Below are 24,888 nucleotides of genomic sequence, written 5' to 3'. Positions count from 1 at the left end.
TTTACATTATAGTAAAAAACAAGCCCAACGAAACTACAGAGTACGAAACGACCAGGTAATAAGTGCGCTAACTTGCAGTTTACATAACTAAAAATTGGCGTAAACTGAAATAGTACTGAATCAAACATCGATACAAGCTAAGTTCACTCAACCAACCCCAGAAGCAATAGGCGACTCCGAGGATGAAATGAATAACAGCCACCAACTCAATCAAATATTCACATTATGCAACGCTTAGCTTAAGAAGAAAGGGGACGCGTAAGCTTGCTTGGTGGCTCTTTTATAATGTACGCCAGTTTTCATGAAGAAATGGGCTTAGACAATGGATAGCATTGAGTTGAGCAGAGTAGAGTACAGCAGAGTAGTTCAATACAAGTTCAAAAAAGTGACAGCTCACTATGAAACTGATTTTGACTAACAGCACCGCAGCAGCCAAGGTTTGCGCTCATTTAAGGATAAGTGACGAATAGTAGATACAGTCGGCCTATCTCTCTCTGACAACATCATGAGTTCCAACCTCAGAGTAGATCATTTTCAATTAAGAATATAAGCACTGTGAACTCTATTGTCAAGGCATCCCATACTTTCACCACAAAGGAGAACGGATAGGGTGATTCTTAAGCTAGTTTTCTCGGCTTACAGTTCAACGTGGCTTAATTTAGAGCTCACTCTCCTTTGACATTTGTTCCTTGTGCGTTCGCTTCAAATAATATTTGTATTTGAAGAATCAATCCTTATTCATGCTACAGATTGCAGTACAATACTAAATACAGGTGCCTGTGTCAAAGTCATCATCATCATCATCATTATTGTCGTAGTCGTTATCACCATCAGCATCATCACACTTGTGTCCACTGCAGGATCTGGGCCTCTCCCAGCGATTTCCAATTACCCCCGTATTCCGCCCCTAGTCCAGGTGGCGCTGCATAGTCCAGGTGCGTCAAAGTGTACTAGATGTAAGTCTATGATGTGAACCCTCTAAACACTGCGACTCACTAGCAGGCATACCTCCCACCCGATCCGCATCTTCCTTCTATCATCCTTTCGCCTCAATCCCTTGGCCTACTCTGCGTCCGTGAAAATTCCCTCCGGCAGGCCATAGGCGCCTATCCCACCATGTGTGTGTCCCCGTTCACACCTTATACTAGAGCGGAGGAAGTTGGCTTAGGTTAGACAGTATGACAAGTTCAGATTTCCTTATTGGGAAAACTAGAGTGCCAATTCGACGAAATGCGAGCGAAGAGAGGAAATATATACAAGCGTTTCAAAAGCTGCCGGCAGGAGTGGGCATTTACACCGGCTGTCACCTGTAGATGGAACTGGCCGAAATTTCCTTGATATGCCGGACGTGCAAAACTGTCCCCTTACAGGGACGGAGTGCTAATGCTCCCAGTGCTCCCAGAAGGAGACGTTTCGGTTCTTACCACCAAAACATTCACGTGTCCTTGTGGGAGTCGCACTTTGCTACAGTGTCACGTCTAGCTATGAACGCTGGGTACACGACAACAGTTACCACGAAACTCCTATGCAAAGAGGGCAAATTTCTCCGGAGCCACCGTTTCCACGAAACACTGGATAAATTCATACGCGACGCTGGTGTTGCCGCATACATAAAACACGTGCGTAAAATATTATACATTTTGACAAGCCTTGGTCGAAAAAGAAAAAGTATGAGCGAAGAAAAAAAAGAAAGAGAAACGCGAACTCACCAGTAATCTTTCAAACTCCAGGCGGCTTGCATTTCTGTTTGTAATTACATTGCCTACTTGACCTGTTAGAAGAAAGATAAATAGAGGGGAAGGTATTATAACAGTGCCCAAAATATGCACATGACGTCATTTTCACGACAGCGTCACACAAGTGAGCAAGAAATTAGACGAACTCATTGATCAAGGTCCTCAGAGCTATAATCGGGAGTCTAAATGTATCGCATTCAGGAATAGCAGAATGGCTCTGTGAGATTAATCACGTCTAGACGCACGACCAGTGTGGGAAATGTAATCTCGCCTAGAGTAGCACATGGTAAACCCATGTGAGGGGTACTCGTTTTGGCAGCGAGAACCAGCTGGAACCAACGACTGTACTCAGAGCACTATACTTGTCCGGAATGCAATGATTACTAGTAGATCGTATTCCGACGATTCGCATCCCTTTTTCTTTGCATTTCGTAAGTGCCGGTCCATATGCAAGCAGGTGCTCAGACGCAAGCTTCATCAGCCCGGGCCCTGCTTGTACTCACATGCTGCACTGCAATATGTTAGCACAGTACGGAGCGGACAATTCTCGTGCTCTAGATAAGAGTGTTCTGTAAGCAGAGCCGTATGCTATGATCTTAGTCTTAATGAGCAACGGCCACTTAGTATTCTGCCATCAAATACCCGTAGCTGAGATGAGGCAAGAAAGCGTGACCGGCTATTTTCTTACGCGTAGATGTTTGACCGACTCATCATATCAGATTTCTCATTTTTCTACTAAATCTGAAGAAGATGCGAGTTATGCTTCTTTATTACGGGTTGGGGAAGTCTTCTTGCAGCGTGAAGCGCATAGCGTACGTCTGGAATTAAAATCTTAACGGCGCACACCTATGGCTTGCACTGCGTGTGCGGGGAGATGGTGTCGTGGAGTATGCGCGAGCGTGCGCGTGCGCGCCACAGCGAATATGGCTAATACGTTTATGTTAACCAGTGATCGCAAAGTACACCACGCATAGTAGCGTGAAAGCCCAGTCTCATTCGTAGTCGTAGAGACAGAAGACTTGAAAATTAAGCTTTCGTACACAACTACGCTGTTTTTCCGCTGTTAACCAAGAAAAGAAAGAGTAGCAACAGCAAACGACGCAAGGGCGAGAGAAACAGCACTCACCTACAATTGTTGCAAAAATGAAGACGCCGATGAGATAGCACAAAATAGTGAAAATGTATCTGCAAGAAATAAGAAGAGAGAGAAATAGAGAGGATATGGATTAAAGAGACGTCAATACAAACCGCTCACAATTTCTTCCCCGATTAAAGTGTAGGAAAAATCTTTTTTTTTCTTTATAACGATTTCGAAGAGAAAGAAATAGCAATATTTGGGCGGCAGCTCGGGACAGGCTGGGGCGCAAGAACGTAAAAAGTTTGTGCCCCTGCACTGTGAAATACGTAATTTACACCCTTAAAATCGAGTACGGGTGTAAATAGGTCTTTAACTGCCACCCTTACACAAAAAGGTGTAAAGCTGAGAGTTATAAACATATTTACACCCGTATACACGTTTAAGGGTGTAAATTATTTTACAGTGTGCTGCGTGTTTCTATGTTATTGTGTCATTGTCTGAACTTCGCTGCGGCTTGAAGAACGGTCACTCAACTCGCCCACCAACTTGTGCGAGAAGCATACGACAACCGTGGTTCAGAAACGTTAAAAGGCATCTAGTCAGAAGCAGTAAAATGCGTGGCCGCTGATGGATACCATACACTGGCAGACTAGCCCGATCAAACATTTGTGGCATGATGAAGCTGTACAGCTTTCAAGAGAGGTGCCTCAGGGCTTTACTAAATTTCTCAGTCACAAAAGCGGAAACCGTGCTCGAAATACTATATGAGACGTAAGGGTTTCACTTCAATGCGTTCATCTGTCTCGCCATGCTTACTTTGGCCACTGATGAGTACGGTGCGTGTATGCATTTTTCAAAGAGCCTTTTAACTCTCGTCACCAGTTCAACTTTGAGCTTAAAAAGACAGGTCGACAACGTTCCTTCATTGTGCTTACACGTTCGTAAACATTGAGCGGGCGAATATTCGAAAGAAGCTTTCTTTGGTATACGGCTGAAAAGAAAGGATCAACCGGTAGAATAAAAACAATAATAATAATCCTACTGTGGGCCCCGGACAGACGGTGTAACAATAGAACGAGGCTTAGGGTGCTTCAATGCCGGAGTCACCCCCGTCACACCGCGAAGACAGGCATGCATAGAGGCACCCTGTAGCGAGGCTTCGAAGCGAGATCAAGCGCTCAATCGGGCGTTTTTGCGAGACCGCGGTGAGCCAACGTAGGCGAGCAGAAGTTCCTCATATCTGGTCGGATTAGCAGATTAGAAACGAAATATGCGCGCACCGCTCGCTCTACGTACGCGTCGGGAAAATAAATAAAAAAAAAAGAACGGAACGGAACGGGAGATAATTCCCAACATTCTGCATAATTCGCAAGGACTGAGAATGGAGCTTCCGGCTGCGCTTGCGTGGGGCGCAGAGATGGGTATCATCTGTCACATAAGCGTGTCCGCCGGGAGAGGGGAAAAAATAATAAAACAGTGCCCGGGCTTGCATGTATAATGAAAACACCACGAAGAGGCAACAATCACCGAGTCTCCTCTCTGACTAGCGCGCGCGCACGTTTTGTAGTATGCGTGCCTCATTTATCAAGCTGCAGGTATAACGCCCGCGGCCATATATGCGTATGTACTATGTACGGACCGGCGAGGCAAAGAATGAACGCGGCGCGGATGGGAGTGTGCGCGTTGCTGCGCCGCCACCTCGTGGTTAATTAACGAGGAATTTCCGCACGATAACAGCGTATCCGCGTTACCATGGAGTCGTGTACCGACTCCCAGGCCCACGACGACAGCCGACGAAACCTCGGCTTGCATGCGTCTCTGCGGCTACTCAGGCAGACCGCGTCTCGGGGTCGCTTACGTGTTGCTCGGGGGCTTGATAAACTTAAGAGAGTGAGAGAGAGAGAGAGAGAGATCTCGTACACAACATTTATGAAGTTACGTGTGTCAAAAAGCGCCGGAAAAAAAAAGAAAAGAAAGTATATGGTTGGGCTGTGTGGGCAGTTTGAGTGTAACTGTTATTAAAACGTAATTATTCAATTAAATTAGGGGTAGGAGGGGGGTACCGTTCTTATACAGCGCATGGGGTTATGAGGGACACCGTAGTTGAGGCCTTAGTGACTGATTTCGACCACCTAAGGTTCTTTAACGTGGACTCAATGCACGACGCCCGAGCGTTTATGTATTCCACTCACGCTGTAATGCGGCCGCCGCCAGTGGGGAATCACGTGGTAGTGGCAGTGAGCTTAGTGCTTCGCGAATATACAAATGAACCCAAGGACTATCCTCCTTTGCTGAGGAGGTCATATGTGAATGAGCCCTTATCCTATAAGGGTTAGACCACGTACGAGCTACTCTGATGTTGAGAGTTCCACGCATCCTTGACCGAATTGTTCCCGTCCTTTTTTTTAACTGTGATAGCAATTATATGGACACGCCAGGCGCATTTCTGCCATCGCCGTCGCCGTGATGTTCCGTATAAAGTCTAGGGACGATCACATCGTCGCCTCGCGCCGTATTGCTGTATGTGCGAGTGAAGGCGTGCGAGGGCGAGAAGACGATGGCGGCTCGATCTCGCGCGCGCGAGGGAGGAAAGCAAGGAGGAATCGCGCCGTCTTCCGTCGCGCGCAAAGCACCAAGGGGAGAGGAGGGGAGGGGTGGTGTTCAAGTTCAGGCTGCTGCTGCGTATGGCAAGGCCGCGCACGGCCGCGCGGGCCCTATCTTGAAAGCGATCTGGGATGGGGACACAGTGCGCCGGTGCTGATATAGCTTCGTGTGCGCTGTGTTTTCGCCACTTAGTTCGCGTTGAAGCGACAGCAGCGCGAATGTCCATTTGATCGATGCTGCCGCCGCGCTAGCTCACTCCAGCGTTCTGACCGCGTGTTTCCGCGGTCATCGAGTGAGATGTGTTCATGTTTGCTTGTGCGCGCGTGACACCATGCTTGTTAATTGAGTTAGTAAGCGAATGTTTACAAGTTTATACGACCGGTAAATCTGCTATCCTTACTTCGTATGCCTAATTTGCTATCGCAATCCATGCTTCACCTTTTGGACGAAACTGATACCTTTTTGTTTTGTTTTGCTAGATCTTACCTATCCACCGATGTTGTTATGCTTAAACACATATTCCACGCAATCTACAGCGAAATAATGCGATCAACACATGCACTCTAATGGCCAGAAAAAGCTTAAAGGAAGAAAAAGAAAGGCCATATCGTTCTCTCCAGCCTCTGCCTCGGTCGATTGCTCTCCGGACTTCCGCTTCCACACCGGACGCCATCAATACAATTTTAGACATACAATTTTCTATTTCTTTCATCGTTTCCCGTTCGATTTAAATCAAGCGTTCGTGACTCGCAAACACAGGAGCGCAAGACGAAATGGCAACAGTAACAATCGCATAAGGAATAAAAAATACATAAAAAAGAATACAAATCTTTCTTTATTTCTTTTCTTTCGCTGTGTCTGCTCTTAACGCGACCCACATTTCGCGAAAGCCCGGGCTAGTAGTCGCTGGTCATTTAAGCCCCCCACGCACTGTCTAACAGATATAAATCTGCGAGACGACATCGCCCCGTTGTTCGTCCGCTCCTTCGCTGCTCCATTGCTCGCGATCCCATTGACACAAAGCCAAGAGGCCCTTACGTACGAACGTGGGCCACGCCGAGAGAGAAGTGTCGAACGGGGCAAAAAGCGTTTGTCCTCCCGATCGGCTCGCAATGGAGCGTGCTCGAGGAGACGGTATGAGTGGGGCGAGAGAGACGTGATAACGACGGCAAACTGCACTGTCGAGGATCCCCCACCCCCTTCCCGCCAACGCCCACACTCTGCGCGGAAGATAAAAGCACGCCGACGTGGCGCGAAGAGAGTGAGGGGGGGGAGGGGGGCAACACCTCGATCGTCGTAAACACCGGCTGAGTGATGCGCACCGGTTTTGTTGTGTTTATGCGCGGAACGTGCGCTTGCATCATCATCATCATCATCATAAGCATCATAAGCATCATAAGCATCATCATAAGCATCATCATAAGCATCATCATAAGCATCAGCATCGAACCCCCTCCCATCATCCATACCCGTTCTCTGCACTATACGAACGAACGACGTTGCTCACCTATGAATGAGAGCATTGGAATGTCTTCGCCGCGACACTTCGACCCCCCTCCCCCCCCCCCTTTCACCAATCTGCCAGGTTCAAATAACGCTTCCTGCAATGCTTTTACAACATTGCAGCAAACTACCGCTGCTCTCAGAAGCTAGCAATATCTGATTCCTGTACTAGTCTAATACAAAATCTCACTCGGAGACTCTATCCAAGGAAACTCAGTGCTGCGTTTACAAGCTATAGCAGCGAAAAGATAGCACAAGATAGCAAGAACCAAGAAACGAGAGAGAGAGAGAGAGAGAGAGAGAGAGAAAAAAGCGGGTTCGCCCGCAAAAGCACGCCGAGAGTTCGATAGAAAATGGATGTTGACATTGGCTTTTGCAGACGCTTTCGGCAAACGCTCGTCGGAAGCAGGCTCTGGGAGGCATTCCAATCATTCCCGCGGGGGAGAGGGAGAGCGCGTTCAAACTTCTCTAACTTTCAAGGTTCGAAGAAACTCGTCGTGAAGCAGAGGCCTCCCTCCCTGATCCTCCTCCCCCCTCCCCCTTTTTTTTTTCTTCTTTTTGTAAAGAACGCAACGCAACGTCGGGCGTCGTCGAAACTGTTTGGTTTCTTGCCGCGTGTCCGCGTGACATACACGGTTTGTCGCATAGTTGAAGGAGAGAAGATTGAACAAGGATCAAGGAACGCCCACTCTAAGCAAATAAATAAAAAAAGAAGATACAAGATACAAATACAAGAGTTCGAGAGCAAATCAAGTACAAAATGGATTCTGAGGGATTGGAAATTTTCGGCCGTGACAACAACAAGCAGGCGGGGGTCGGGATGCGTTCTTAGGATGGTTTCGCTCAAGAAATTACGAATTCACGCGTTGTATCTCGGAGCTTTGCCTGTAAACAGAACGCGTAAACTAAACGTGCAAGGAGTTAAGGAAGATGGACGAAATAAAAAAAAATATATTAGACCAGGAATAGTAAAGCCGCTAGGACTGGCTCAAGAAACATATAGGATATCATGGTGTCATTTCTTTTAGCTGTGTTTCGCTTCGTGGTTCTTTTATTCCTTTATATACCTTTAAAAGCTGATCGCTTGAATTCGGTATTTTCTGCCTTAACAGTTCTTTAGATGTCACGAGACGATTCTTCGTACCCGATAAAGAAAAAATATAAGGACAAGAATGAGGGAAAGGAATGACAGAGACAAAGAAAGAAAGAAAGAAAGAAAGAAAGAAAGAAAGAAAGAAAGAAAGAAAGGAAGGAAGAAAGAAAGAAAGAAAGAAAGAGAGGAATAATAGGGCAGAAAAAGTAGTAAACAAAAAAGAAAATATCAACGGGACTCTATGAATTCCGCTTATTTACTAGTTTCACGCTGCATTGTTTCAGCTCTGGCGGCAAACGCACCGTCAGCGTCATTGGCGAGCCACGCGAGTACTCTGCACTTTTGCAAATATTTATTTGCCAGTACATGGAAGGTTTATTGTCATTTATTTATGTTGTCTTTCAGCCGTCTATGCCAAATTTTTAAGCAGTTGACACTTTACACAACGCCAGGTACTATTTTATACCGTATGGTGTGATAAAAACATAAGTAAATCGGCCACCTACAGACCTTCTGTGAATGTCTTTGCAATCTTGAACAACTGCCACGAAAAGACCGTCGCAGCATAATCATCATCAATCTATCATACAGTGATATTAAAGAGGAACACCACTAAATCAGTTTATACAGATAAAGCATAATTCAAAAACTCGATTTTCGTTAATTTCGGTAATTTTCGCGTGGGACCGCGCGGTGGTCCAGGAACCCAGGGGGGTCCATACTCGCTTGCTATCAATAAAGTGCTTCTGTCTGTCTGTCCGTGAAGATTCCGTTGATTGGTCGGCGTCGCGTGAAGGACGACGATGTCGGACAATGGAGGAACCCGGTTCTCTTTTCTTGTTAGCCGATGCGAACCCTAGCGTTGGCTGCATTGCACGTAATTAGTGAGACAGAATATGGAAGCTGAGATGAAGGCAACACAGAAACTGTCAGATAGAAAACACACGCAGATTCGCAATATCGAAACATACGCATAGGAGTAAAAAAAAAAAAAAAAAAATGTACGCAGTGATGGCGTCCCCGGCGGAACCCGTCTGCCAACGGTTTCAGTTTGATCAGGCCGCTATGGTAGAGAGCTTCAACCCTTAGCAAACTACTAGAGCGCCCGGGGCCGGTTGTCGTCAGTTATTTCAATAGTGAGGGCTCGGTTATTCAAAATGAGGTACGAGGTGCGCTAACCAAAAGTGACCTCCCCCAGGGAAAAAACAAATTTTTTTGATAGTCTAAAGAAAGTCCGCATACATGCATGTTTGAGGTTTAAGTACTATCAACAAAAAATTCTAAGCTTCATTGTTAGTGTATATTGCCTCGGGTAACAGCATAAGAACAATCAATTCCTATACGACAATATAGTTCTACAAACTATGCACCGACAGCGAATGGGTGATTTTGCAGATAGGAATTTTCTTAAACGCAATTTCGACGGCCCGCAAGACATTGCACGGCAACTAGACAATAAATTAATTTATGCACTCACTTGCAAGGCTATAGATGTTTGCTGTGAAGTCTATAGACTGTAGACTGCAATCACATGATCCTATGGTCTCAAAGTGCTTGTCAACTAACGATGACAGGCTCTTCTAAAGACCACCCATACGAAAACACTTGAATCACGAAAGAAAAAAATGAAATAGATCTGTTTGTGACTTTTCTCTGTAGAACAGACTGAAAAATTAAATAGAGAAAGTGAAAAGTCTATGAGTACGCAAAACAACCTACAGCAAACGTGCATACATTCCAGAGACTACCTAAGTTTCCTTTCATAAATGCACTGTCGTCCACGTGCACAGAGACGGCCCACGTGTCGCGAATAGCGGCCTCTCGAAGCTGACGACGGCCTGCGTACGCGACCGGGTCCTTTGGTTGCGACATCTCTCGCTCGGCAGAGGGGCACAGCCTCGTGTAGCACTTTCGCCCGCCAGGAGTCATTCGCAGCTGTTGGACGCGAAAACGGGCCCGGTCCCATTGCGCAAGCGCATATAGTCCAAGCGCAGGACGCTCGGAAATGGGAAATGTGGAGATGGGAAGATGTGGAGATGTGGAGATGGCACGTGGTATGAGATTTTCTGCAAGCGAGATGGGAAAAGATGATGGGTACGCATAACTCATGGCTGGGCGACGCGAGCGAGAGTGCGGAAAAGAGAGAGGGTGTATAGTATCGCAGCGTCCTTATGTAATGTCGCCTGACTTTTCTTGCGCTCTTATCTCTCTCTCTCTCTCCTTTCTCTCGCCTGGTGATATTTTGCCTAAAATCGTCTTGACCTGACGTTACGCCCCTTGGTTTCGCTGCCTATTTCCGTGCCGTATGTCAGCTGGTGCTGAGCAGCGATCGATTGCAAAACTGCGCACTCTGGGGTGTCGTCTTCGCTGCATAACAGGGTTGAGTGAGAATGTGCTAGTGTGCTCTCGCCCCTTTTACTCTTCCCCATACAACGACGATATATTGACAAATGGTGGTGGAATGTGAACTGGTCGCATAATATCGTCGTCGGAATGTTTGGCAGTAAGAACTGCGTCAGGTTATCTAACCGATGCGCACTGTGCAAGGAGAATTCATTATATAAGGACGCATGAAGCAGAGAAAGAAAAGGAAAAGTCAGACGCAGGCGTTCCTTGCACACTTCTCGACGAAGATTACAGGAAACGAGGCGATTACTGAATATAAAGCCCCTCCATCAGTTCACGCTTGCGGTAGTGCTGTGGAGGGGCTTTAACTGAATCGAAAGAGACAGAAGCCATCGCCACAAAAAGACAAAAGACAAAAGAGCGATCGCGAATGGTTGGTTGGGATATAAACCAATTACGAAACGAATGTCACGTTGCAGCTCGTGAAGCCACGGAGAAAAAGGGTAGCGACAGATTTTAGAGTAATCTGCGATGACTTATCAGAGCATTCTATGGACTAGTATATGCTGTGTTTTTATTGGGTACAATTGAATTTGCTCCTTAGGATGAAATACGTTCCAATTTAACATTATTTGAGTATTTCTGCTGTGCTTTCGTGAGAAATTGAAAACTGAGTTTAGGTTAAATATCATAACCGACTTTTAAATAAAGCCAAATTGAGTACACTTCATATGTTCTATTTCGTTTTATTTAGGTGTCTAATAAACCGTATACAGTAGTTTGTTTGTGAAATAAACAGCAAGAGTGTGGTAAACTTAGTAACAATAAATTTCAGCACTTTTTTGGCAGTATTGCTATATTATCGCTTTTAACGTAATTTTACATAATTTACTTCTATGTAGGAGTAACTTTGACTCCCATTCTGACGTGCTGTTCTAGGGTGCATGGAATAAATAGTCCATTGCTCGATGCGGTTGCAACAGGTGATATATACAAGTATAGGCAACCACGCTACATAGAACACATCAGAAGCGACAAGACACCAGGCACTACGAGACACATCCAAGTATCCACTCTAGCTGTATATAAATGCATAGCCATGATTCGAGTGGTAGGACTCACCCGGTAAGACAGTGGCAGCTTATCCAGAAATTTGGACGAAGTGGTTTGCGCACATGATACCTGGCTGCTTATCTCACACTTACGCAAGTGGTGAAGCTATTAACGCACATTAATTAAGAATAGTAAAGAGACAGCTAAAACATATTTCGTGATAAAATATTCGTGGCAAAATAACAGGTTCATCCTATACGGACCAATTCTGTAAAAATTTGTCTCGGTGTTGAGTGTTCACCGGTTGAGGTCGTGGGTTCAAGAACCACACTGCCACCGATCACCCGTCATTTATCCAAATGGACACAGGCGTCCCTCGGCCTTACACTGGGCTTTACCTAGGAATTCATTGTCCTGGGAAAGAAGCCCGTACAATGAAAATCCTGCAGAACCCTGTGGGTGCAACGAAACCCTGAAAACGGAGGTCTGGGCCACTCCCATAGCGACAATTTCGCAAGTTGCGTCAGGATGCACCTATTACGCAGGGACACCCTCGGGTAGGGGGCAAACACCCTTTTCCAAGTGTTGAGGTCCCATAATGGCCGAGCACCTGGACGGTAGCACGCTTGTACCTACTTTACCGGTAGATGCATGGTGCACCATGCATCTACCATGGCAGCAATACTCTGGCTCCCACAGCCGCGACGGATGTCAAGTTTTGCGAGCACTAGAATTTCTGAAACGACTTCCCAATGAAAACATTTGTGCTGTTTAAATTTATCCGGATAAAGTGGGCAATGATCTAAATATTCCTCTTGACTGCGGCTAAAATGGTCACTGATTGGAAGTAACTCTATCCGGTTACTGCATTTCACCTGCTGGCAATGAGTGCAACTGAAATAACTACGTGCGCGCAGCATGCGCTTGCGAATGAAAAGAGAAAACCTATAAACTGAAAAATAAAATAATATGACTATTCCACACGATCAATTTTGAAGATGAAGTGATCCGTGTATCCGAAACAACAAACCACAGATAGGTGAAACAGTTGTTACGTCGCGTGACGTGTTCGCAAGGAAAACATAAATTTAAGCTCGGTACATACGTCTAGAGAACTGATTTTGTTGGGGCCTTCAATGAACTGCGCCCGTCATTATGTATATGTAAGGACAGTTTCCGAAGCCACGTCTCCCGCTGTGGCTAAATTGCTAAAAAACGCGCTCTCCGGTGTGGTCGAAGTCCTGCCATCTCACTTTCATTTTCATGTTCATTGCGAAGCAAACGAGTTCATTCGTGTTTATACACAGTTTCACCCCAACGACTTGTGCTCTGTTTGAACGAGGAACCAATTAAAACAGTAATATCACTATGGGCATTCTTGGCTGAAGTGTTACATAGAAACTCAAGCAACTGAAAAACTGAACACGTTACTTATTAGATGCGGCTCTTACTGCTCAACATGCAATTTGTTTTGTCGCGTGTGTAGCCTTCAAGGAAAAGAAGCAGCTGCTGGAATCCTTGTGTGTTACATATATGCAAGGGGCTGCTTTTACCTTCTTCGCCCCTTTCTATGATGAGAGAAAATGTTTTCTCCCAACACCTGGACTAGCATGCCAGGCCGTCAGACATGCTCGGTTTTGCTCACTTTCTACTTCTTTTTCATTTTTCTGTTCCCCCTTTGTTTTTCATACCTCCTGTGTAGGTTAGGAAACCGGACACTCGTTTAGTTGATCTTCCTAGGTTTCCACTCCTCGGCCTTTTCTCTCTCTCCGGCCTCTCGGTAATGTCAGAATGCCTCTCTCTCTCTCTTTCACGTTCCCGTACTACGCGCCACTTAGTAGGTGAAATTTATGAACAGGACAGCTGACCAATAAACCCTCGTATGCTACCTGAGGGCATCGAACCTGCCGGATTCAAGACCCTTCGCTGTAAAAAGAACGAGACGAAGAGGGGAAACCAAGGGGCCCGATTTTTGCTAATCACACGCAAAAAAAAAAAGTTAGAATAAAAAACAATAAAGAGGGACCCTAGGTTTTTCCCTTCTCGTTAATTTCATAACGAGGGTCTCGAATCCGGCAGCTTTGATGCCTTCACGTAGCATACGAGGGGTTTATCGGTCAGTTGCTTGCTCATGAAGTTCACGCTCCACGCGGCGCCATCAATCAAAAGAGTGTTCCATATCCTCCGCGATAGCGTGAGTGGCGCCAGATAACACTCCCAGAGTTACAAACATACGTGAATACCCAAGAATGTGGACGTTGGAACAGCCGCCGCCGTAGCCCAATCGTCAGTGCATCGAACTCATAATGCGAAGGTCGTGGATTAAGTATAGTCAAGTATGTCTCGTTGGGGTTAGTGCTATTCGTTATGGCGCAGCCCGCGTCGTCGGTAGGTTTAGGAGAGCTGAGATGTAGCGCGACGTTTACTTTGGTGGCGACGAGCCCGAAGTTCGCCCTGCACGCGGTGGAGAACACTCTCAGTGCCCAGCAGGACAGCCGCCATCTTGCCCGATCCCTCAGGCGTCAGGCGATTCCCCAGACCCTCATGCGAGCACCTGTAAGAGCTAGTTGGCATTTACAGAAAAGAAGCATAGGTGCGATTGAGGCCACGTACTCCTTTGACCGCGAAAACGAGAGAAAGGAGCCGAAGGGCTAATCACTTTATTAAAGGAATGGCGTGATCGAAGGCCTATATTTGCTGCAGTGGGGGCACTTAAGCTGCATTTGTTGTTCCATCGCGTAATTCCGCAGCAAACAGAACCGTCCTTCGACACAACTACAGGGGGCAATACAGATGTATGTACGTATACGGTGACTCCTTATATGGAGGGCTATATGTTTCGAGCTATTCGACAAGACAGCAGCGGTAGCAGTCGCCACGATCAGCAAAGCTCGGGCAGTATCACTAAGAAAGAATCGCTTTGAAAAGAGAGAGAGAGAGAGAGCACTGGCGACTTTTGTTTTACGTTTGTACCGTACGTTTGTAGACTTTCGTTTTTTTTTTCGCGTTATAAAATTAGTCGCGTTGGTCCGTTGAAGTTTTATGACGCGTGCCATGAAATATGACTGAAAGACACAAAACGCGACTGTAATCTTGAGGCTTCCATGGAAGCCAGATCTCTGAAATTAAGACAACTTCATTGCCACTATCAGGTTTTTTTTTTGTCCGAATGGTTGCGTCTTTTGAAGTGCATCGCTTTCAATCTGCCTTGAAACAGCTCTCTTCACGCGAATCTGTGTTAGCCACGATAGATAACTTTCGGAGTGAAGAAAATGAGACGAAACGAGCGGAAACTTGAGGAAAGAACAGAAGCGGAAGTATTTCGCTTTCGAAACATTTGCCGCCTTTCCTATTGAAAAATTATTCTCGCAATACGAGGATCTCGCGAACATCCTGTATTACTTGCAAGAAAATGGTTAGGGCTTGTTAGGGAATGGTAAGAAAAACCCACGAAATAAGGGTACTGCGCAGGAGACGTCTAAATAAGTTCTAAGTCAGGTAACTAAATGGTATTGAAGGAATGAAACTGATAGAGCCATAAAGGAGTAAAACAAGTAAACGTTGACACACACTCCTAATTAATAGAGGACGAATACCGTTCGAGACACGTTCACAGCGGTTCAAATACAATGTTTTCTCGTTACATTTTGTTCACATCCAATGTTTTCTCGTGTTTCTCTGACAGTAACATTTGTTGTCGCCTTTGCTTGGTAAACCTTCGCGCTCACTGCTGCCACTAAGATAATTACTTCCCCTACTTCAAGCACGATCAAAGTGGCTTGTTTTCTAAAACCCATTCGGCTTAAGGGTGTTCGTGTACCTCAGGGAGCCGTACAAGATTAACGATGCATGCGAGTAGTCTACGACAGGGCGTCGTCGATTCATGCTTTATCGACCAGCGACCGTAATTTTCATCGAAGAGAGTCGGAAGGTGTTTCCTATAATTGGTTTATCGACGGCTGCTCATAGGCACAGCGCAGAGAGCAAGCAAGAAAATAATAAAACAGGCCTTTTACGAGAGGATAACGAATCCTTCCTACATGCGCCTAATACCTTTCTAATCCAAACTGGACGAATATAGTACTTGGAAGATGGGGATTTGAGTTATTTAAACTGTAGTATGCCAACCCAGGAGAAAAGACCCCGGCCCGGCCCTTGGGACGAGACCGAGGGTGCACCCGACCATCCATTGTTTTTCGCATACTCGCTCAAGCACACTGGACGATTTTTTTTCGTCGATCGCTGCGCATGCTTGAAGAGCTTAAAGGATGCGCAATTATCGTGGGAAGTGAAGCAGAATAAGGCCTGAACTGTCACGTGGGCGGCCAGGTGGATCTACTCTTTCTCTATCCTTCTTTTTTTCTATAGTGAATATACTTTTCCAGGGGTTTATAAGTAAACTGGCTTTTCAAGCTATACGCTTCGAAAAAAAAAATCAATGCACATTAATAAAATGAAAGATTTTTTACCCTCAAATACCAGGTTTATTTTACGGGAAACGGCCCTAACAGCCACTGAGGCTAATGCGTGGGCGGCGGCTGTCGTATTTTGAGTTAATCTTTCACTCTTCGTATAGGTCGTTATTCGCGACGACACTGCTGGCCGATATCAACTTGAAATACTTCGGAATCGTGATTTTAATAAATATTTTTGGAAATGTGCAGGATGTCACCACTCTACTTTTGCAATCCCTGTTACAAAGGACGTGTTAAAACAGTCAGTTGCACTTCGAGCGATTGTGATTCACTCTGCAGGATGTCAGCACTCTACTTTTGCGATACCTGTTACAAAGGACGTGTTAAAACAGTCAGTTGCACTTCGAGCGATTGTGATTCACTTTGTATCACTGAACGACAAAGATTGAACAGAGGTGGCACGTAAACAATGCGTGTAGCTGTGTGTCACGCTAACCACCTGTGTCATACTGCTGACAGCTTTATATAGTGCACCCGTTCTTATTTTCTGCGTCTCGGCTTTCTCACAGTGTTCGGTACTCGAAATTTTTTGCATAATCACTCAAGTGACTCAAATTAGAACGGCGGGAGCCAGGGGAGGATTGGGCACGGTGTTGGCATGATACGGCCAACACGGTGCTCCGATTTGAGTGTCTGCCACACCCGTATTGCACACAATGCAACATGTGTATGCAATGCACCAGTGCTTTTCCGTAGCAACTGGGTGACGTCGCAGCGGGGACCCAGTGACTATATTGGCTATTGCGATCAGCTGCACAAGATCGTGGTTTCAACCTGGAGCTACTGCGAACGCATTGCGATGGGGGCAGGCTGCGAAAACAGTGAGATATTTGTACCCGCTAACAATACACCAAGTAACCACATCAGGCGTAAGATGTAGTATGATTTCATAATCACAGGCCGGCTAAACAGGTAGTGAGCGTGCTGAAACGAGAGAGAGAGGGTGACAGGTACAAAAACGAGCGCGTTACGCACTGCAGGTTGGAGCTGGGCGTGACCAGGTCCCCGATAGTGGTGAGCGTGAGCGTGGACCAGTAGAGGGAGGCGAGGTACTTTCGTCCCAGCGCCTTCCACTCGGGCGAGTCCGGCTTGTGGTAGGTCCAGTCGCCGTCGTAGTTCTCGAACTCGGACAGCATGTAGTAGAAGCAACCGAACCAGTGGGACAGCAGCAGCAGTATGTGTATGAGGTTGACGACGCGCCACAGGTTCGGGTAGATGGTGCGCGACTCGACCATGTAGTAGAAGCGGTAGCAGCGGTACACCTTGATGAAGCGCGGGAAGCGTAGAAGCGGCGCGATGCCGATCTGGAACTGGAGCAGGTCGAGTGGCGTGAGCGCGAGCAGGTCCATGAGGAACGGCTTGGAGCGCACGTAGTGGCCCGCCAGCTTGCGGGCCTCGCACACCATGAGCCCCTGCTCCAGGTAGCCGGTGCGGAACTGCACCACTATGTCCAGCAGGTACACCAAGTCGGCGAAGCTGTCAGCCACGAACCTGCGGGCGCGCGTGTTACGAAGTGCGTTACGAGTGAGGTCAGTGCTGCTGAGGGTTTGTACTACGGTCACTCACTCACTCACTCACTCACTCACTCACTCACTCACTCACTCACTCACTCACTCACTCACTCACTCACTCACTCACTCACTCACTCACTCACTCACTCACTCACTCACTCACTCACTCACTCACTCACTCACTCACTCACTCACTCACTCACTCACTCACTCACTCACTCACTCACTCACTCACTCACTCACTCACTCACTCACTTCATTAATCAATCAATCATCTATCAATCAATCAATCAATCAATCAATCAATCATACAAAGTAGGAATTGAAGGAAGATTACGCGAAGCTGGGGCCAAATTCACAATGTTCTTTTCTAGATAGAAGTGGTTGTGATTAGCTGATGTTAAGTTCGCTATTATTACTAGCAGGCGACACCACGAACCACTCTTGTGTAGCAAGTGCGTTGTTCATGAGGTCTCTGCAAAGCGTTCAGGTGACTGGATTCGTTGACCATTTAACACGAGAATCTTAACAGGGAGATTTTGTTAAATCCACTTCTCTGCATTATGATGCTTAATGTGGCGAAGCCACATAGGTAAATGCAGGAGCACGCGTTTGATGTGTTGAGGAAACGAGAGCGGATGAACGCGATGGGCAGAAGCTTCAATAAGATATAAACTCGGGCCGCTTGGTGTAGCACAGTTCATAAATTGTTGGACTAACGCTTAGAGGAAACACATGCAAAAAGACAGACGCATTGAGCTGCCTAGCAGAGCGGACGAACGCGGTGGGCAGAAGCTTCAATAAGATATAAACTCGGGCCGCTTGGTGTAGCACAGTTCATATATTGTTGGACTAACGCTTACAGGAAACACATGCAAAAAGACAGACGCATTGAGCTGCCTAGCAGAGCGGACGAACGCGGTGGGCAGAAGCTTCAATAAGATATAAACTCGGGCCGCTTGGTGTAGCACAGTTCATATATTGTTGGACTAACGCTTAGAGGAAACACATGCAAAAAGACAGACGCATTGAGCTGCCTAGCAACCATGTGATATTTTTGTCTTGCAATTTATTGAACCACAAAAATGCTTCCTTTGTTTCTTTAATTGTGATAGCAATTATTTATACATTCCGGGTGCATATTGGCCATTGGCATCGCCGTCGCCGTGAGGTTTCGTATAAAGTACAAATGCCATAAGTTAACATCACACCTCACGCGCCGTATGCTGTAGGAGCGAGGGAAAGCATGCGAGGGTGAGCCGAAAAGGATTGTGGCTTGATGCGCGCCAAATGTTGGAGGTCACGTGATAAAGCGCGCGCCAGGCGGCGGGAGGCGAGGAAAGGAGTGCGTGGTACGGTGATAAAGCGTGACACCAGGCTTATTAATTTAATCAGTGGGCGAATGTTTACTTCACTTTATATTTCCAATTACACTACGAACTTTACTCGGTGTAGTTGTATAATTCTTCGCTATCACCATCAATCCTTCACCTTCGGGTAAAACTGCGATTGTATTTGCTATTCTTTTTTTTTTTTCAGTTCTACCCCTCTCAAGGCAAGAAACAATAAACTCGTACGGTTGCCAGTCAGCGCCCCACGTGCTTGTCTTCGTTTTGCTCGCGCTTCGTCTAAGCATTGGTCCTAGGATAGCTGAACTGAAAAAAATAATAAGGCTGTTTCTTATGTTCTTCTCGCCACGCATGAACGATGGGATATGAGTTCACGAAGGTCGTCCCGGCGTTGCACTATAGACACAGCACGTACCAGAGATGCACGGAAGAGGTCTGCAGCTCGGTGAACGTCTGTCTGAGGATGAGCGCCCAGGCGTTGTACAGCACGCACCAGGTGAGGATCCAGAGCCAGACGAAGAGCGCGTTCTCGTCCGGGTTGATGACGCCCAGCAGAAGGCGCTCGCAGTTGGGCTTGGAGAAGAAGCGCGGCCGCGACTCGCCCGCCGGCGATGTCGCCGAGTCGCTGCCCCCCGTGCGAGGCTCGTTGATGTGTCGCGTCGAGAATCTGCGCCACACCGCGACACCGGTTATAGTTACGCGGTGAAATTGGCGGCGACGCCGCCAACCGTGCGCTGTGTCTTCACGTACTTTTCGTCTACGCCTTCCCGAATGGTTCACCGCGCGCGCTCTGTAGCTTAGAGGCAAACTCCGGCGGGTCCACTTTCGACTCGACTCGCAATGCTTGTCGTCATTGTTTCTACTCGAGGACGTTGTACGTACACATAAACACTTGGCCTAAGATATGCTCCACCGACAAGTCGTATATTTAACTATAATATCATGCCGTCACAGTTGGCCCACATACCCTCACCAAGTTCATCATGCATCAGCCTATATTTATGTCCACTGCAGGACGAAGCCCTCTCCCTGCGATCTCTAATTACCCCTGTCTCGCGCTAGATGACTCCCACTTGGGACTGCAAATTTCATAACTTCATAACTCACCTAGTTTTCTGCCGTCCTCGACTGCGCTTCCCTACTCTTGGCACCCATTCTGTAACTCTAATGGTCCACCGGTTATCCATCCTACGCATTACATGGCCTGCCGAGCACCATGTCTTTCTCTTAATGCCAGCTAAAATATCGGCTATCCCTGTTTGCTCTCTAATCCACACCACTCTCTTCCTGTCTCTTAACGTTAGGCTTAAAATTTTCCTTACCATCGCTCTTAGTGCGGTCCTGCCCACCAGGTTAAGACACTGCAAACAGATAATCGTGTTGCGTAGATCCCGCAGCAACGATCGTGCCTGCAACGTATTGATGCGCGCCGCAAGAGCAGCTGAAAAGTGCGCATTTTAACGTCAAATGCATTTCTCGACTTCGCTAAAAGCGCGTAGAGTTCAGGTGGTTCGAATTATTCCGGAGTCCCCTATTACGGCGGACCTCCTAATCAGATGGACGTTTTTGGCGGTTCGCGCGCATCACCTTTTGAGGAACGAATCCTCTCGCTTGAGCGGAGGCTTCTTCTGGATGTGGCTGATGGCTCCAGACAGCTGGACCGTGGTGCGCAGCTTGAGCCAGCGTGAGCGGCTGGCGCTTGCGGCGTGGACGCTCGAAGGCGGAGGCGTGCCGGAGTCCGTGGGCGCCGGCGAGGGCGGCTGCCCCACGCCTCCTCCTCCCGGTGTCGCCGAGGGCGGCTGCTGCGCCGAGGGCGGCACCGAGAGCGAGCTCGGCTCCTTGGCGAAGTCGTGGTCGGCCGAGCCGCCGTCGGAGCACGAAGAGGAGCCCACGCCACCAACGCCGGGAGCCCTCGGTGGTCCTTCGGCCGAGGGAGTGCGTCGTCTCGTCTGCCCGTCCACCATCATGGCCGGACGGGGCGACGGCGTCACCGAGTCACGGCATTCGCTCTGCAAAAGAGAAGAGAGGCGGAGCACGTTCAGACAGAACAACGTATAATTATCAACCCCACGCCCAACTAAGATCGCCACTCAAGTCGCGGCAGATCGTCGTTATCATTGCCATTCAAGTCATCATCATCATCATCATCTTCCTCCTCACTGAGGAATATATTAGACAAGTGCTTCTCCTTAAGCTGCTAGTTGCCTAGAAAAACCGGCTACACGTTGCCTCTTTTGGTATAGAAGGACGCGACACAACACAAAGTAAGAAGAGGTCAGGAAAGAGCGTCACTCTCATCTGCAATATAACAAAGACGAGCCAACTAGGCGAGCAAGAAGTATTGATACTCATTGCCTAATCATCATCATAAGTATCGTCTGCCTTCTTTGCATCATCATATCCATAGTCATTAGCATCGTTACGGCAGCGTAACAATCACAATCAACATCATCATATTCGTCTCCATGAAGTCTTTATCATTTTAGGACCAGCGCAAGACCTCTACAAAGAGTCTATTCCCATAGAGAAGCTTTTCCTGTTCCTTCAACAAGGCACACCTTGTTTCTGGTCGACGCGTAATTCTATACGACGTTTATTTGTGTCTCTAACGGATAGGCTTTTCTGTCAACTGACAGCTTTTAAAGGTGTTACACGTAGCGTGCAAGCAACAGCCTTTTAGTGGGGCCAGTATTATCAATCTAAATTCATTCTGTGCTCTTTTTTATTAGTAATTCGCACCTATAAATTTTATGGAATTAATTGCACAGCTAAGCGTTTCGCAACGACGTATTCAGTCGCTTCTGTGTTGTACATTAACGCCCCAGTTTTGTAGAGCGCGAGCATACATAATGAGCCAGTAATTATACGGGAAATGACGATTTCCGTTGATGAACAGACAAAACAAACAATCAATTAAACAAGCAGACAACAAAGCTGGTGATTGTTTAAACAAACGAAAAAACAGGGCAATCTTATGGTGACGGTTTTTTAACTGTCTGCTGGCCTCTTTTCATGTACGGGTAACAACATAAACAGAATGGCGACACGGTCTCTCTAGCGAAACTTGCTCGGACAATGGCCTTGCATTGCTTTTACTTTGGCAATATAAAGTCTAGTAGAGCTAGTCAGGAAGTGTTATCAGAAGTAACCGTCCAATACCCCGATAAAACAAGATTGTGCTGACAGTGCGATACCGCGTTCTCAAATGACAACATTTAGCGGTCCAGCGAAGAGATATATTGCCAGCAAACTGTGACCGGTACGTCTCATTAGCGCTTGCCCCCCAGTGCTTTTCTTTCAAGGAACTAATTAATCGAAACAGGCGAACGACCTCGGCGAGAAGCAGGAAAAACAACAGGTTCAAGGGACAGGAAAGATAATTGGCGTTGATTGCACCTCATCGCAACGGCATTGCGTGCTCCTAGTAGTGTAATCTGGGTGGAACATTCTCGCCTATTGACCGTCAGCTAGAAGACAGCCAATCGACAGGCTTTGATGGATTCGTAGACTCAGGAAAGGTAAATGAGTCGTGCAGTTTCAAAAGAAGGAGGGTGAGTAAGATTGCAGGCCCAGTGTTGTTGTTGTTTGTATCGGAGAACTCAAGCCGTGTAGGTTCCTGTCGACTTAACGAGCATAAAACGATAGCTAAAAAAAAAGAAGCGAAACAAAAAAACGAACCAATGAAGCGTACTGTCGCAAAACAAGAGGAGGACGCACGATGGCAGGCTTATATCAGAAAGTGCACTGAAGGCTGCCGATAGCGAAAAGTCTTATCCCCAAAGGTTTTCAATCGCACGGCTAAATGATAACAAATCGTAATGGCCATTTCACTTAGTTTTCTCAACTTTTTTCAAACTAAACAAGAATGCAGTGAATGTACGGTTCTCGCGTTCGGCCAATTAAACCGGGCACCGTATAGCTGCAGACTGGAAAGACTAAGTGGGAGACAAGACGCCATCATCGGCAACGGATCAAAGAATATTGTAAGACCAAGCGTATCTGCATATAGTATGGTGGCGTCGATGGCCTGTCATTGCCAGTATTTAATGCGATGTTTATTAGCAGCGGACAATGTGCGTTTACTGTAAGCTGTGATGCGTTCTTCCAGTAATTACAGTGTCAAGTAGTGTATTGTTTATCAGAGTGGCGACTGTCACATACCAGCAAAGCAACAAACGGTGCTAGCTGGCGCACGTTCGCTGTGTTATTGCGCTATGTTTATAACAGGGAACGAAACGAAGAAAAATGCTTTCATACAATCATTGTGTCGTGGTTCCCTGCTAAAAAATAGCGCCAGGAAACAATGAACTTACAGGTCAGTACAAATGCAGTGACACCCCATTTGTTTTGAACCCAACCACCACCGATAGGAGTAATAAACAATCATAGTAAATTATTTAAGGAAAAAAGAAATAAAAAACGTTTTCCCGCTATTTGCACAACATAAGTATAAGCGTCCAAAGCATGAGAGCACAATATTACGCGAATATAGTTTTAACTTTGTTTACTGCAAAATCAAGACATAAAGAAATTTAAAGTATATTATCTCTGTTTTGCAAACAGTAAGACAGCTTATTATTCAGAAATTAAAGCATACGACACATCTTAAACTCAAATGTCCAGGAAAATTGTTCACATAGCAAAGCCAACCCACGAACAACTGACTTTGTAGCTTCATGCACCACTAAGGTGGATGAAAATTTCCCTTCATAAAGAAAAGTAAAAAAAGAGAGGTACAATACCAAAGGACGGAAAATGCAGGTAAATTTTTTCGAAGGAAACGAAGTTTCCCAACTTTCATTCAGTACAAGCAGGGTCCGGAACCAGACGTGTCTAGATGTCTGGCGCACAGTTGCAATATAAAAGAAAGGTAGACGCATTTTAAAGACTTCAGCGGCCGATACAAGATGAAACGCGCTTACAATATATAAAACACAAAGAAGCAATTTGTCACAATTCGAGCGAGAAAGTACGCTGCCTTGTCCGCGATAAGAACAAAAGATAAAACAACAACAACAAAAAACAACTGGTCAGGGCGGCTTAGCGGGAAGTGACAGGGAGGCTAAACGAGGCAAGAGACATTCCTGCTCGAAAAAGAGAGAGAGAGAGAGATAAAAAGACATGGGCTCAAATAAAAAGAGAAGAGAGGGAGAGGGATGTCGATGGAACCTAGAGAATGAGAGCTTGTCACACAGTGAAACAAGCGCGAGTGGACAGTGTTACAGTACGAAGTGAAATCTGCCGAGGTAAAGCAAAATAACCAGCTTCATCGAAAACATCGACGAAGGCGGGAAAAGAAGAAAACATCGATGAAAAGGAAGGATTGAGCGGGTGAGACGCCTCTCCAGTTTTCACGATATCACGCCCGCTTTACTCCTGCATCGTTTGCACCGCGCCGCCTCCCTTCATGGCCCATTGAACGGTGGCAGCGTCTGCGCCGAGAGAAAGAGGACTCATTCGGACGACGCACGAAGGCGCTCTGCAGCCGAGCGCTTAATGGAGACGCTCACGAAGGCAAGCATGGATCTATCTATCTATCTATCTATCTATCTATCTATCTATCTATCTATCTATCTATCTATCTATCTATCTATCTATCTATCTATCTATCTATCTATCTATCTATCTATCTATCTATCTATCTATCTATCTATCTATCTATCTATCTATCTATCTATCTATCTATCTATCTATCTATCTATCTATCTATCTATCTATCTATCTATCTATCTATCTATCTATCTATCTATCTATCTATCTTATCTATCTATCTATCTATCTATCTATCTATCTATCTATCTATCTATCTATCTATCTATCTATCTATCTATCTATCTATCTATCTATCTATCTATCTATCTATCTATCTATCTATCTATCTATCTATCTATCTATCAGCAGCATTTTTTCGAAGACAGATCACGTCGTTCGAGAACGTGACGTTACAAGAGAAAACATGCTGAGGACGGTAATGACTCATCCATAGCTTATGGAAGTAGTGTACAAAACACTGTGCTCGTTTTTTGGGGTGTTGCACCATAAACCTAGAATTATAAAAGGACTCGTACATAGCCTGACAAAAAAGACAGTTTTACACCTGTAGGTATCGATGAAAAGTAGTATGGGAGCTGGGGGAGTTC

At 46.3% G+C, this 24,888-nt stretch overlaps 1 protein-coding gene across 1 annotated transcript in view; it reads right to left on the bottom strand.

The window, feature by feature from the left end:
* The window catches only part of LOC119445144 (uncharacterized), a 62,276-nt gene extending 41,542 nt beyond the window's left edge, over positions 1-20,734 (bottom strand). Inside the window, exons 1-5 of the mRNA XM_049664897.1 lie at positions 20,336-20,734; positions 19,164-19,415; positions 16,864-17,379; positions 2,863-2,921; positions 1,710-1,771 (exon numbers count right to left, since the gene is read on the bottom strand). Coding sequence (XP_049520854.1) covers positions 1,710-1,771; positions 2,863-2,921; positions 16,864-17,379; positions 19,164-19,415; positions 20,336-20,715 — 1,269 coding nt within the window. The 5' untranslated portion in view covers positions 20,716-20,734. The remainder of the gene's footprint in view (positions 1-1,709; positions 1,772-2,862; positions 2,922-16,863; positions 17,380-19,163; positions 19,416-20,335) is intronic.
* Between the last annotated feature and the right edge of the window lie 4,154 nt (positions 20,735-24,888).

The sequence above is a fragment of the Dermacentor silvarum genome, chromosome 3, assembly GCF_013339745.2.
Source record: "Dermacentor silvarum isolate Dsil-2018 chromosome 3, BIME_Dsil_1.4, whole genome shotgun sequence".
In the NCBI taxonomy this organism is placed as follows: domain Eukaryota; kingdom Metazoa; phylum Arthropoda; class Arachnida; order Ixodida; family Ixodidae; genus Dermacentor; species Dermacentor silvarum.
This window is presented reverse-complemented; position numbering and strand designations above follow the sequence as displayed.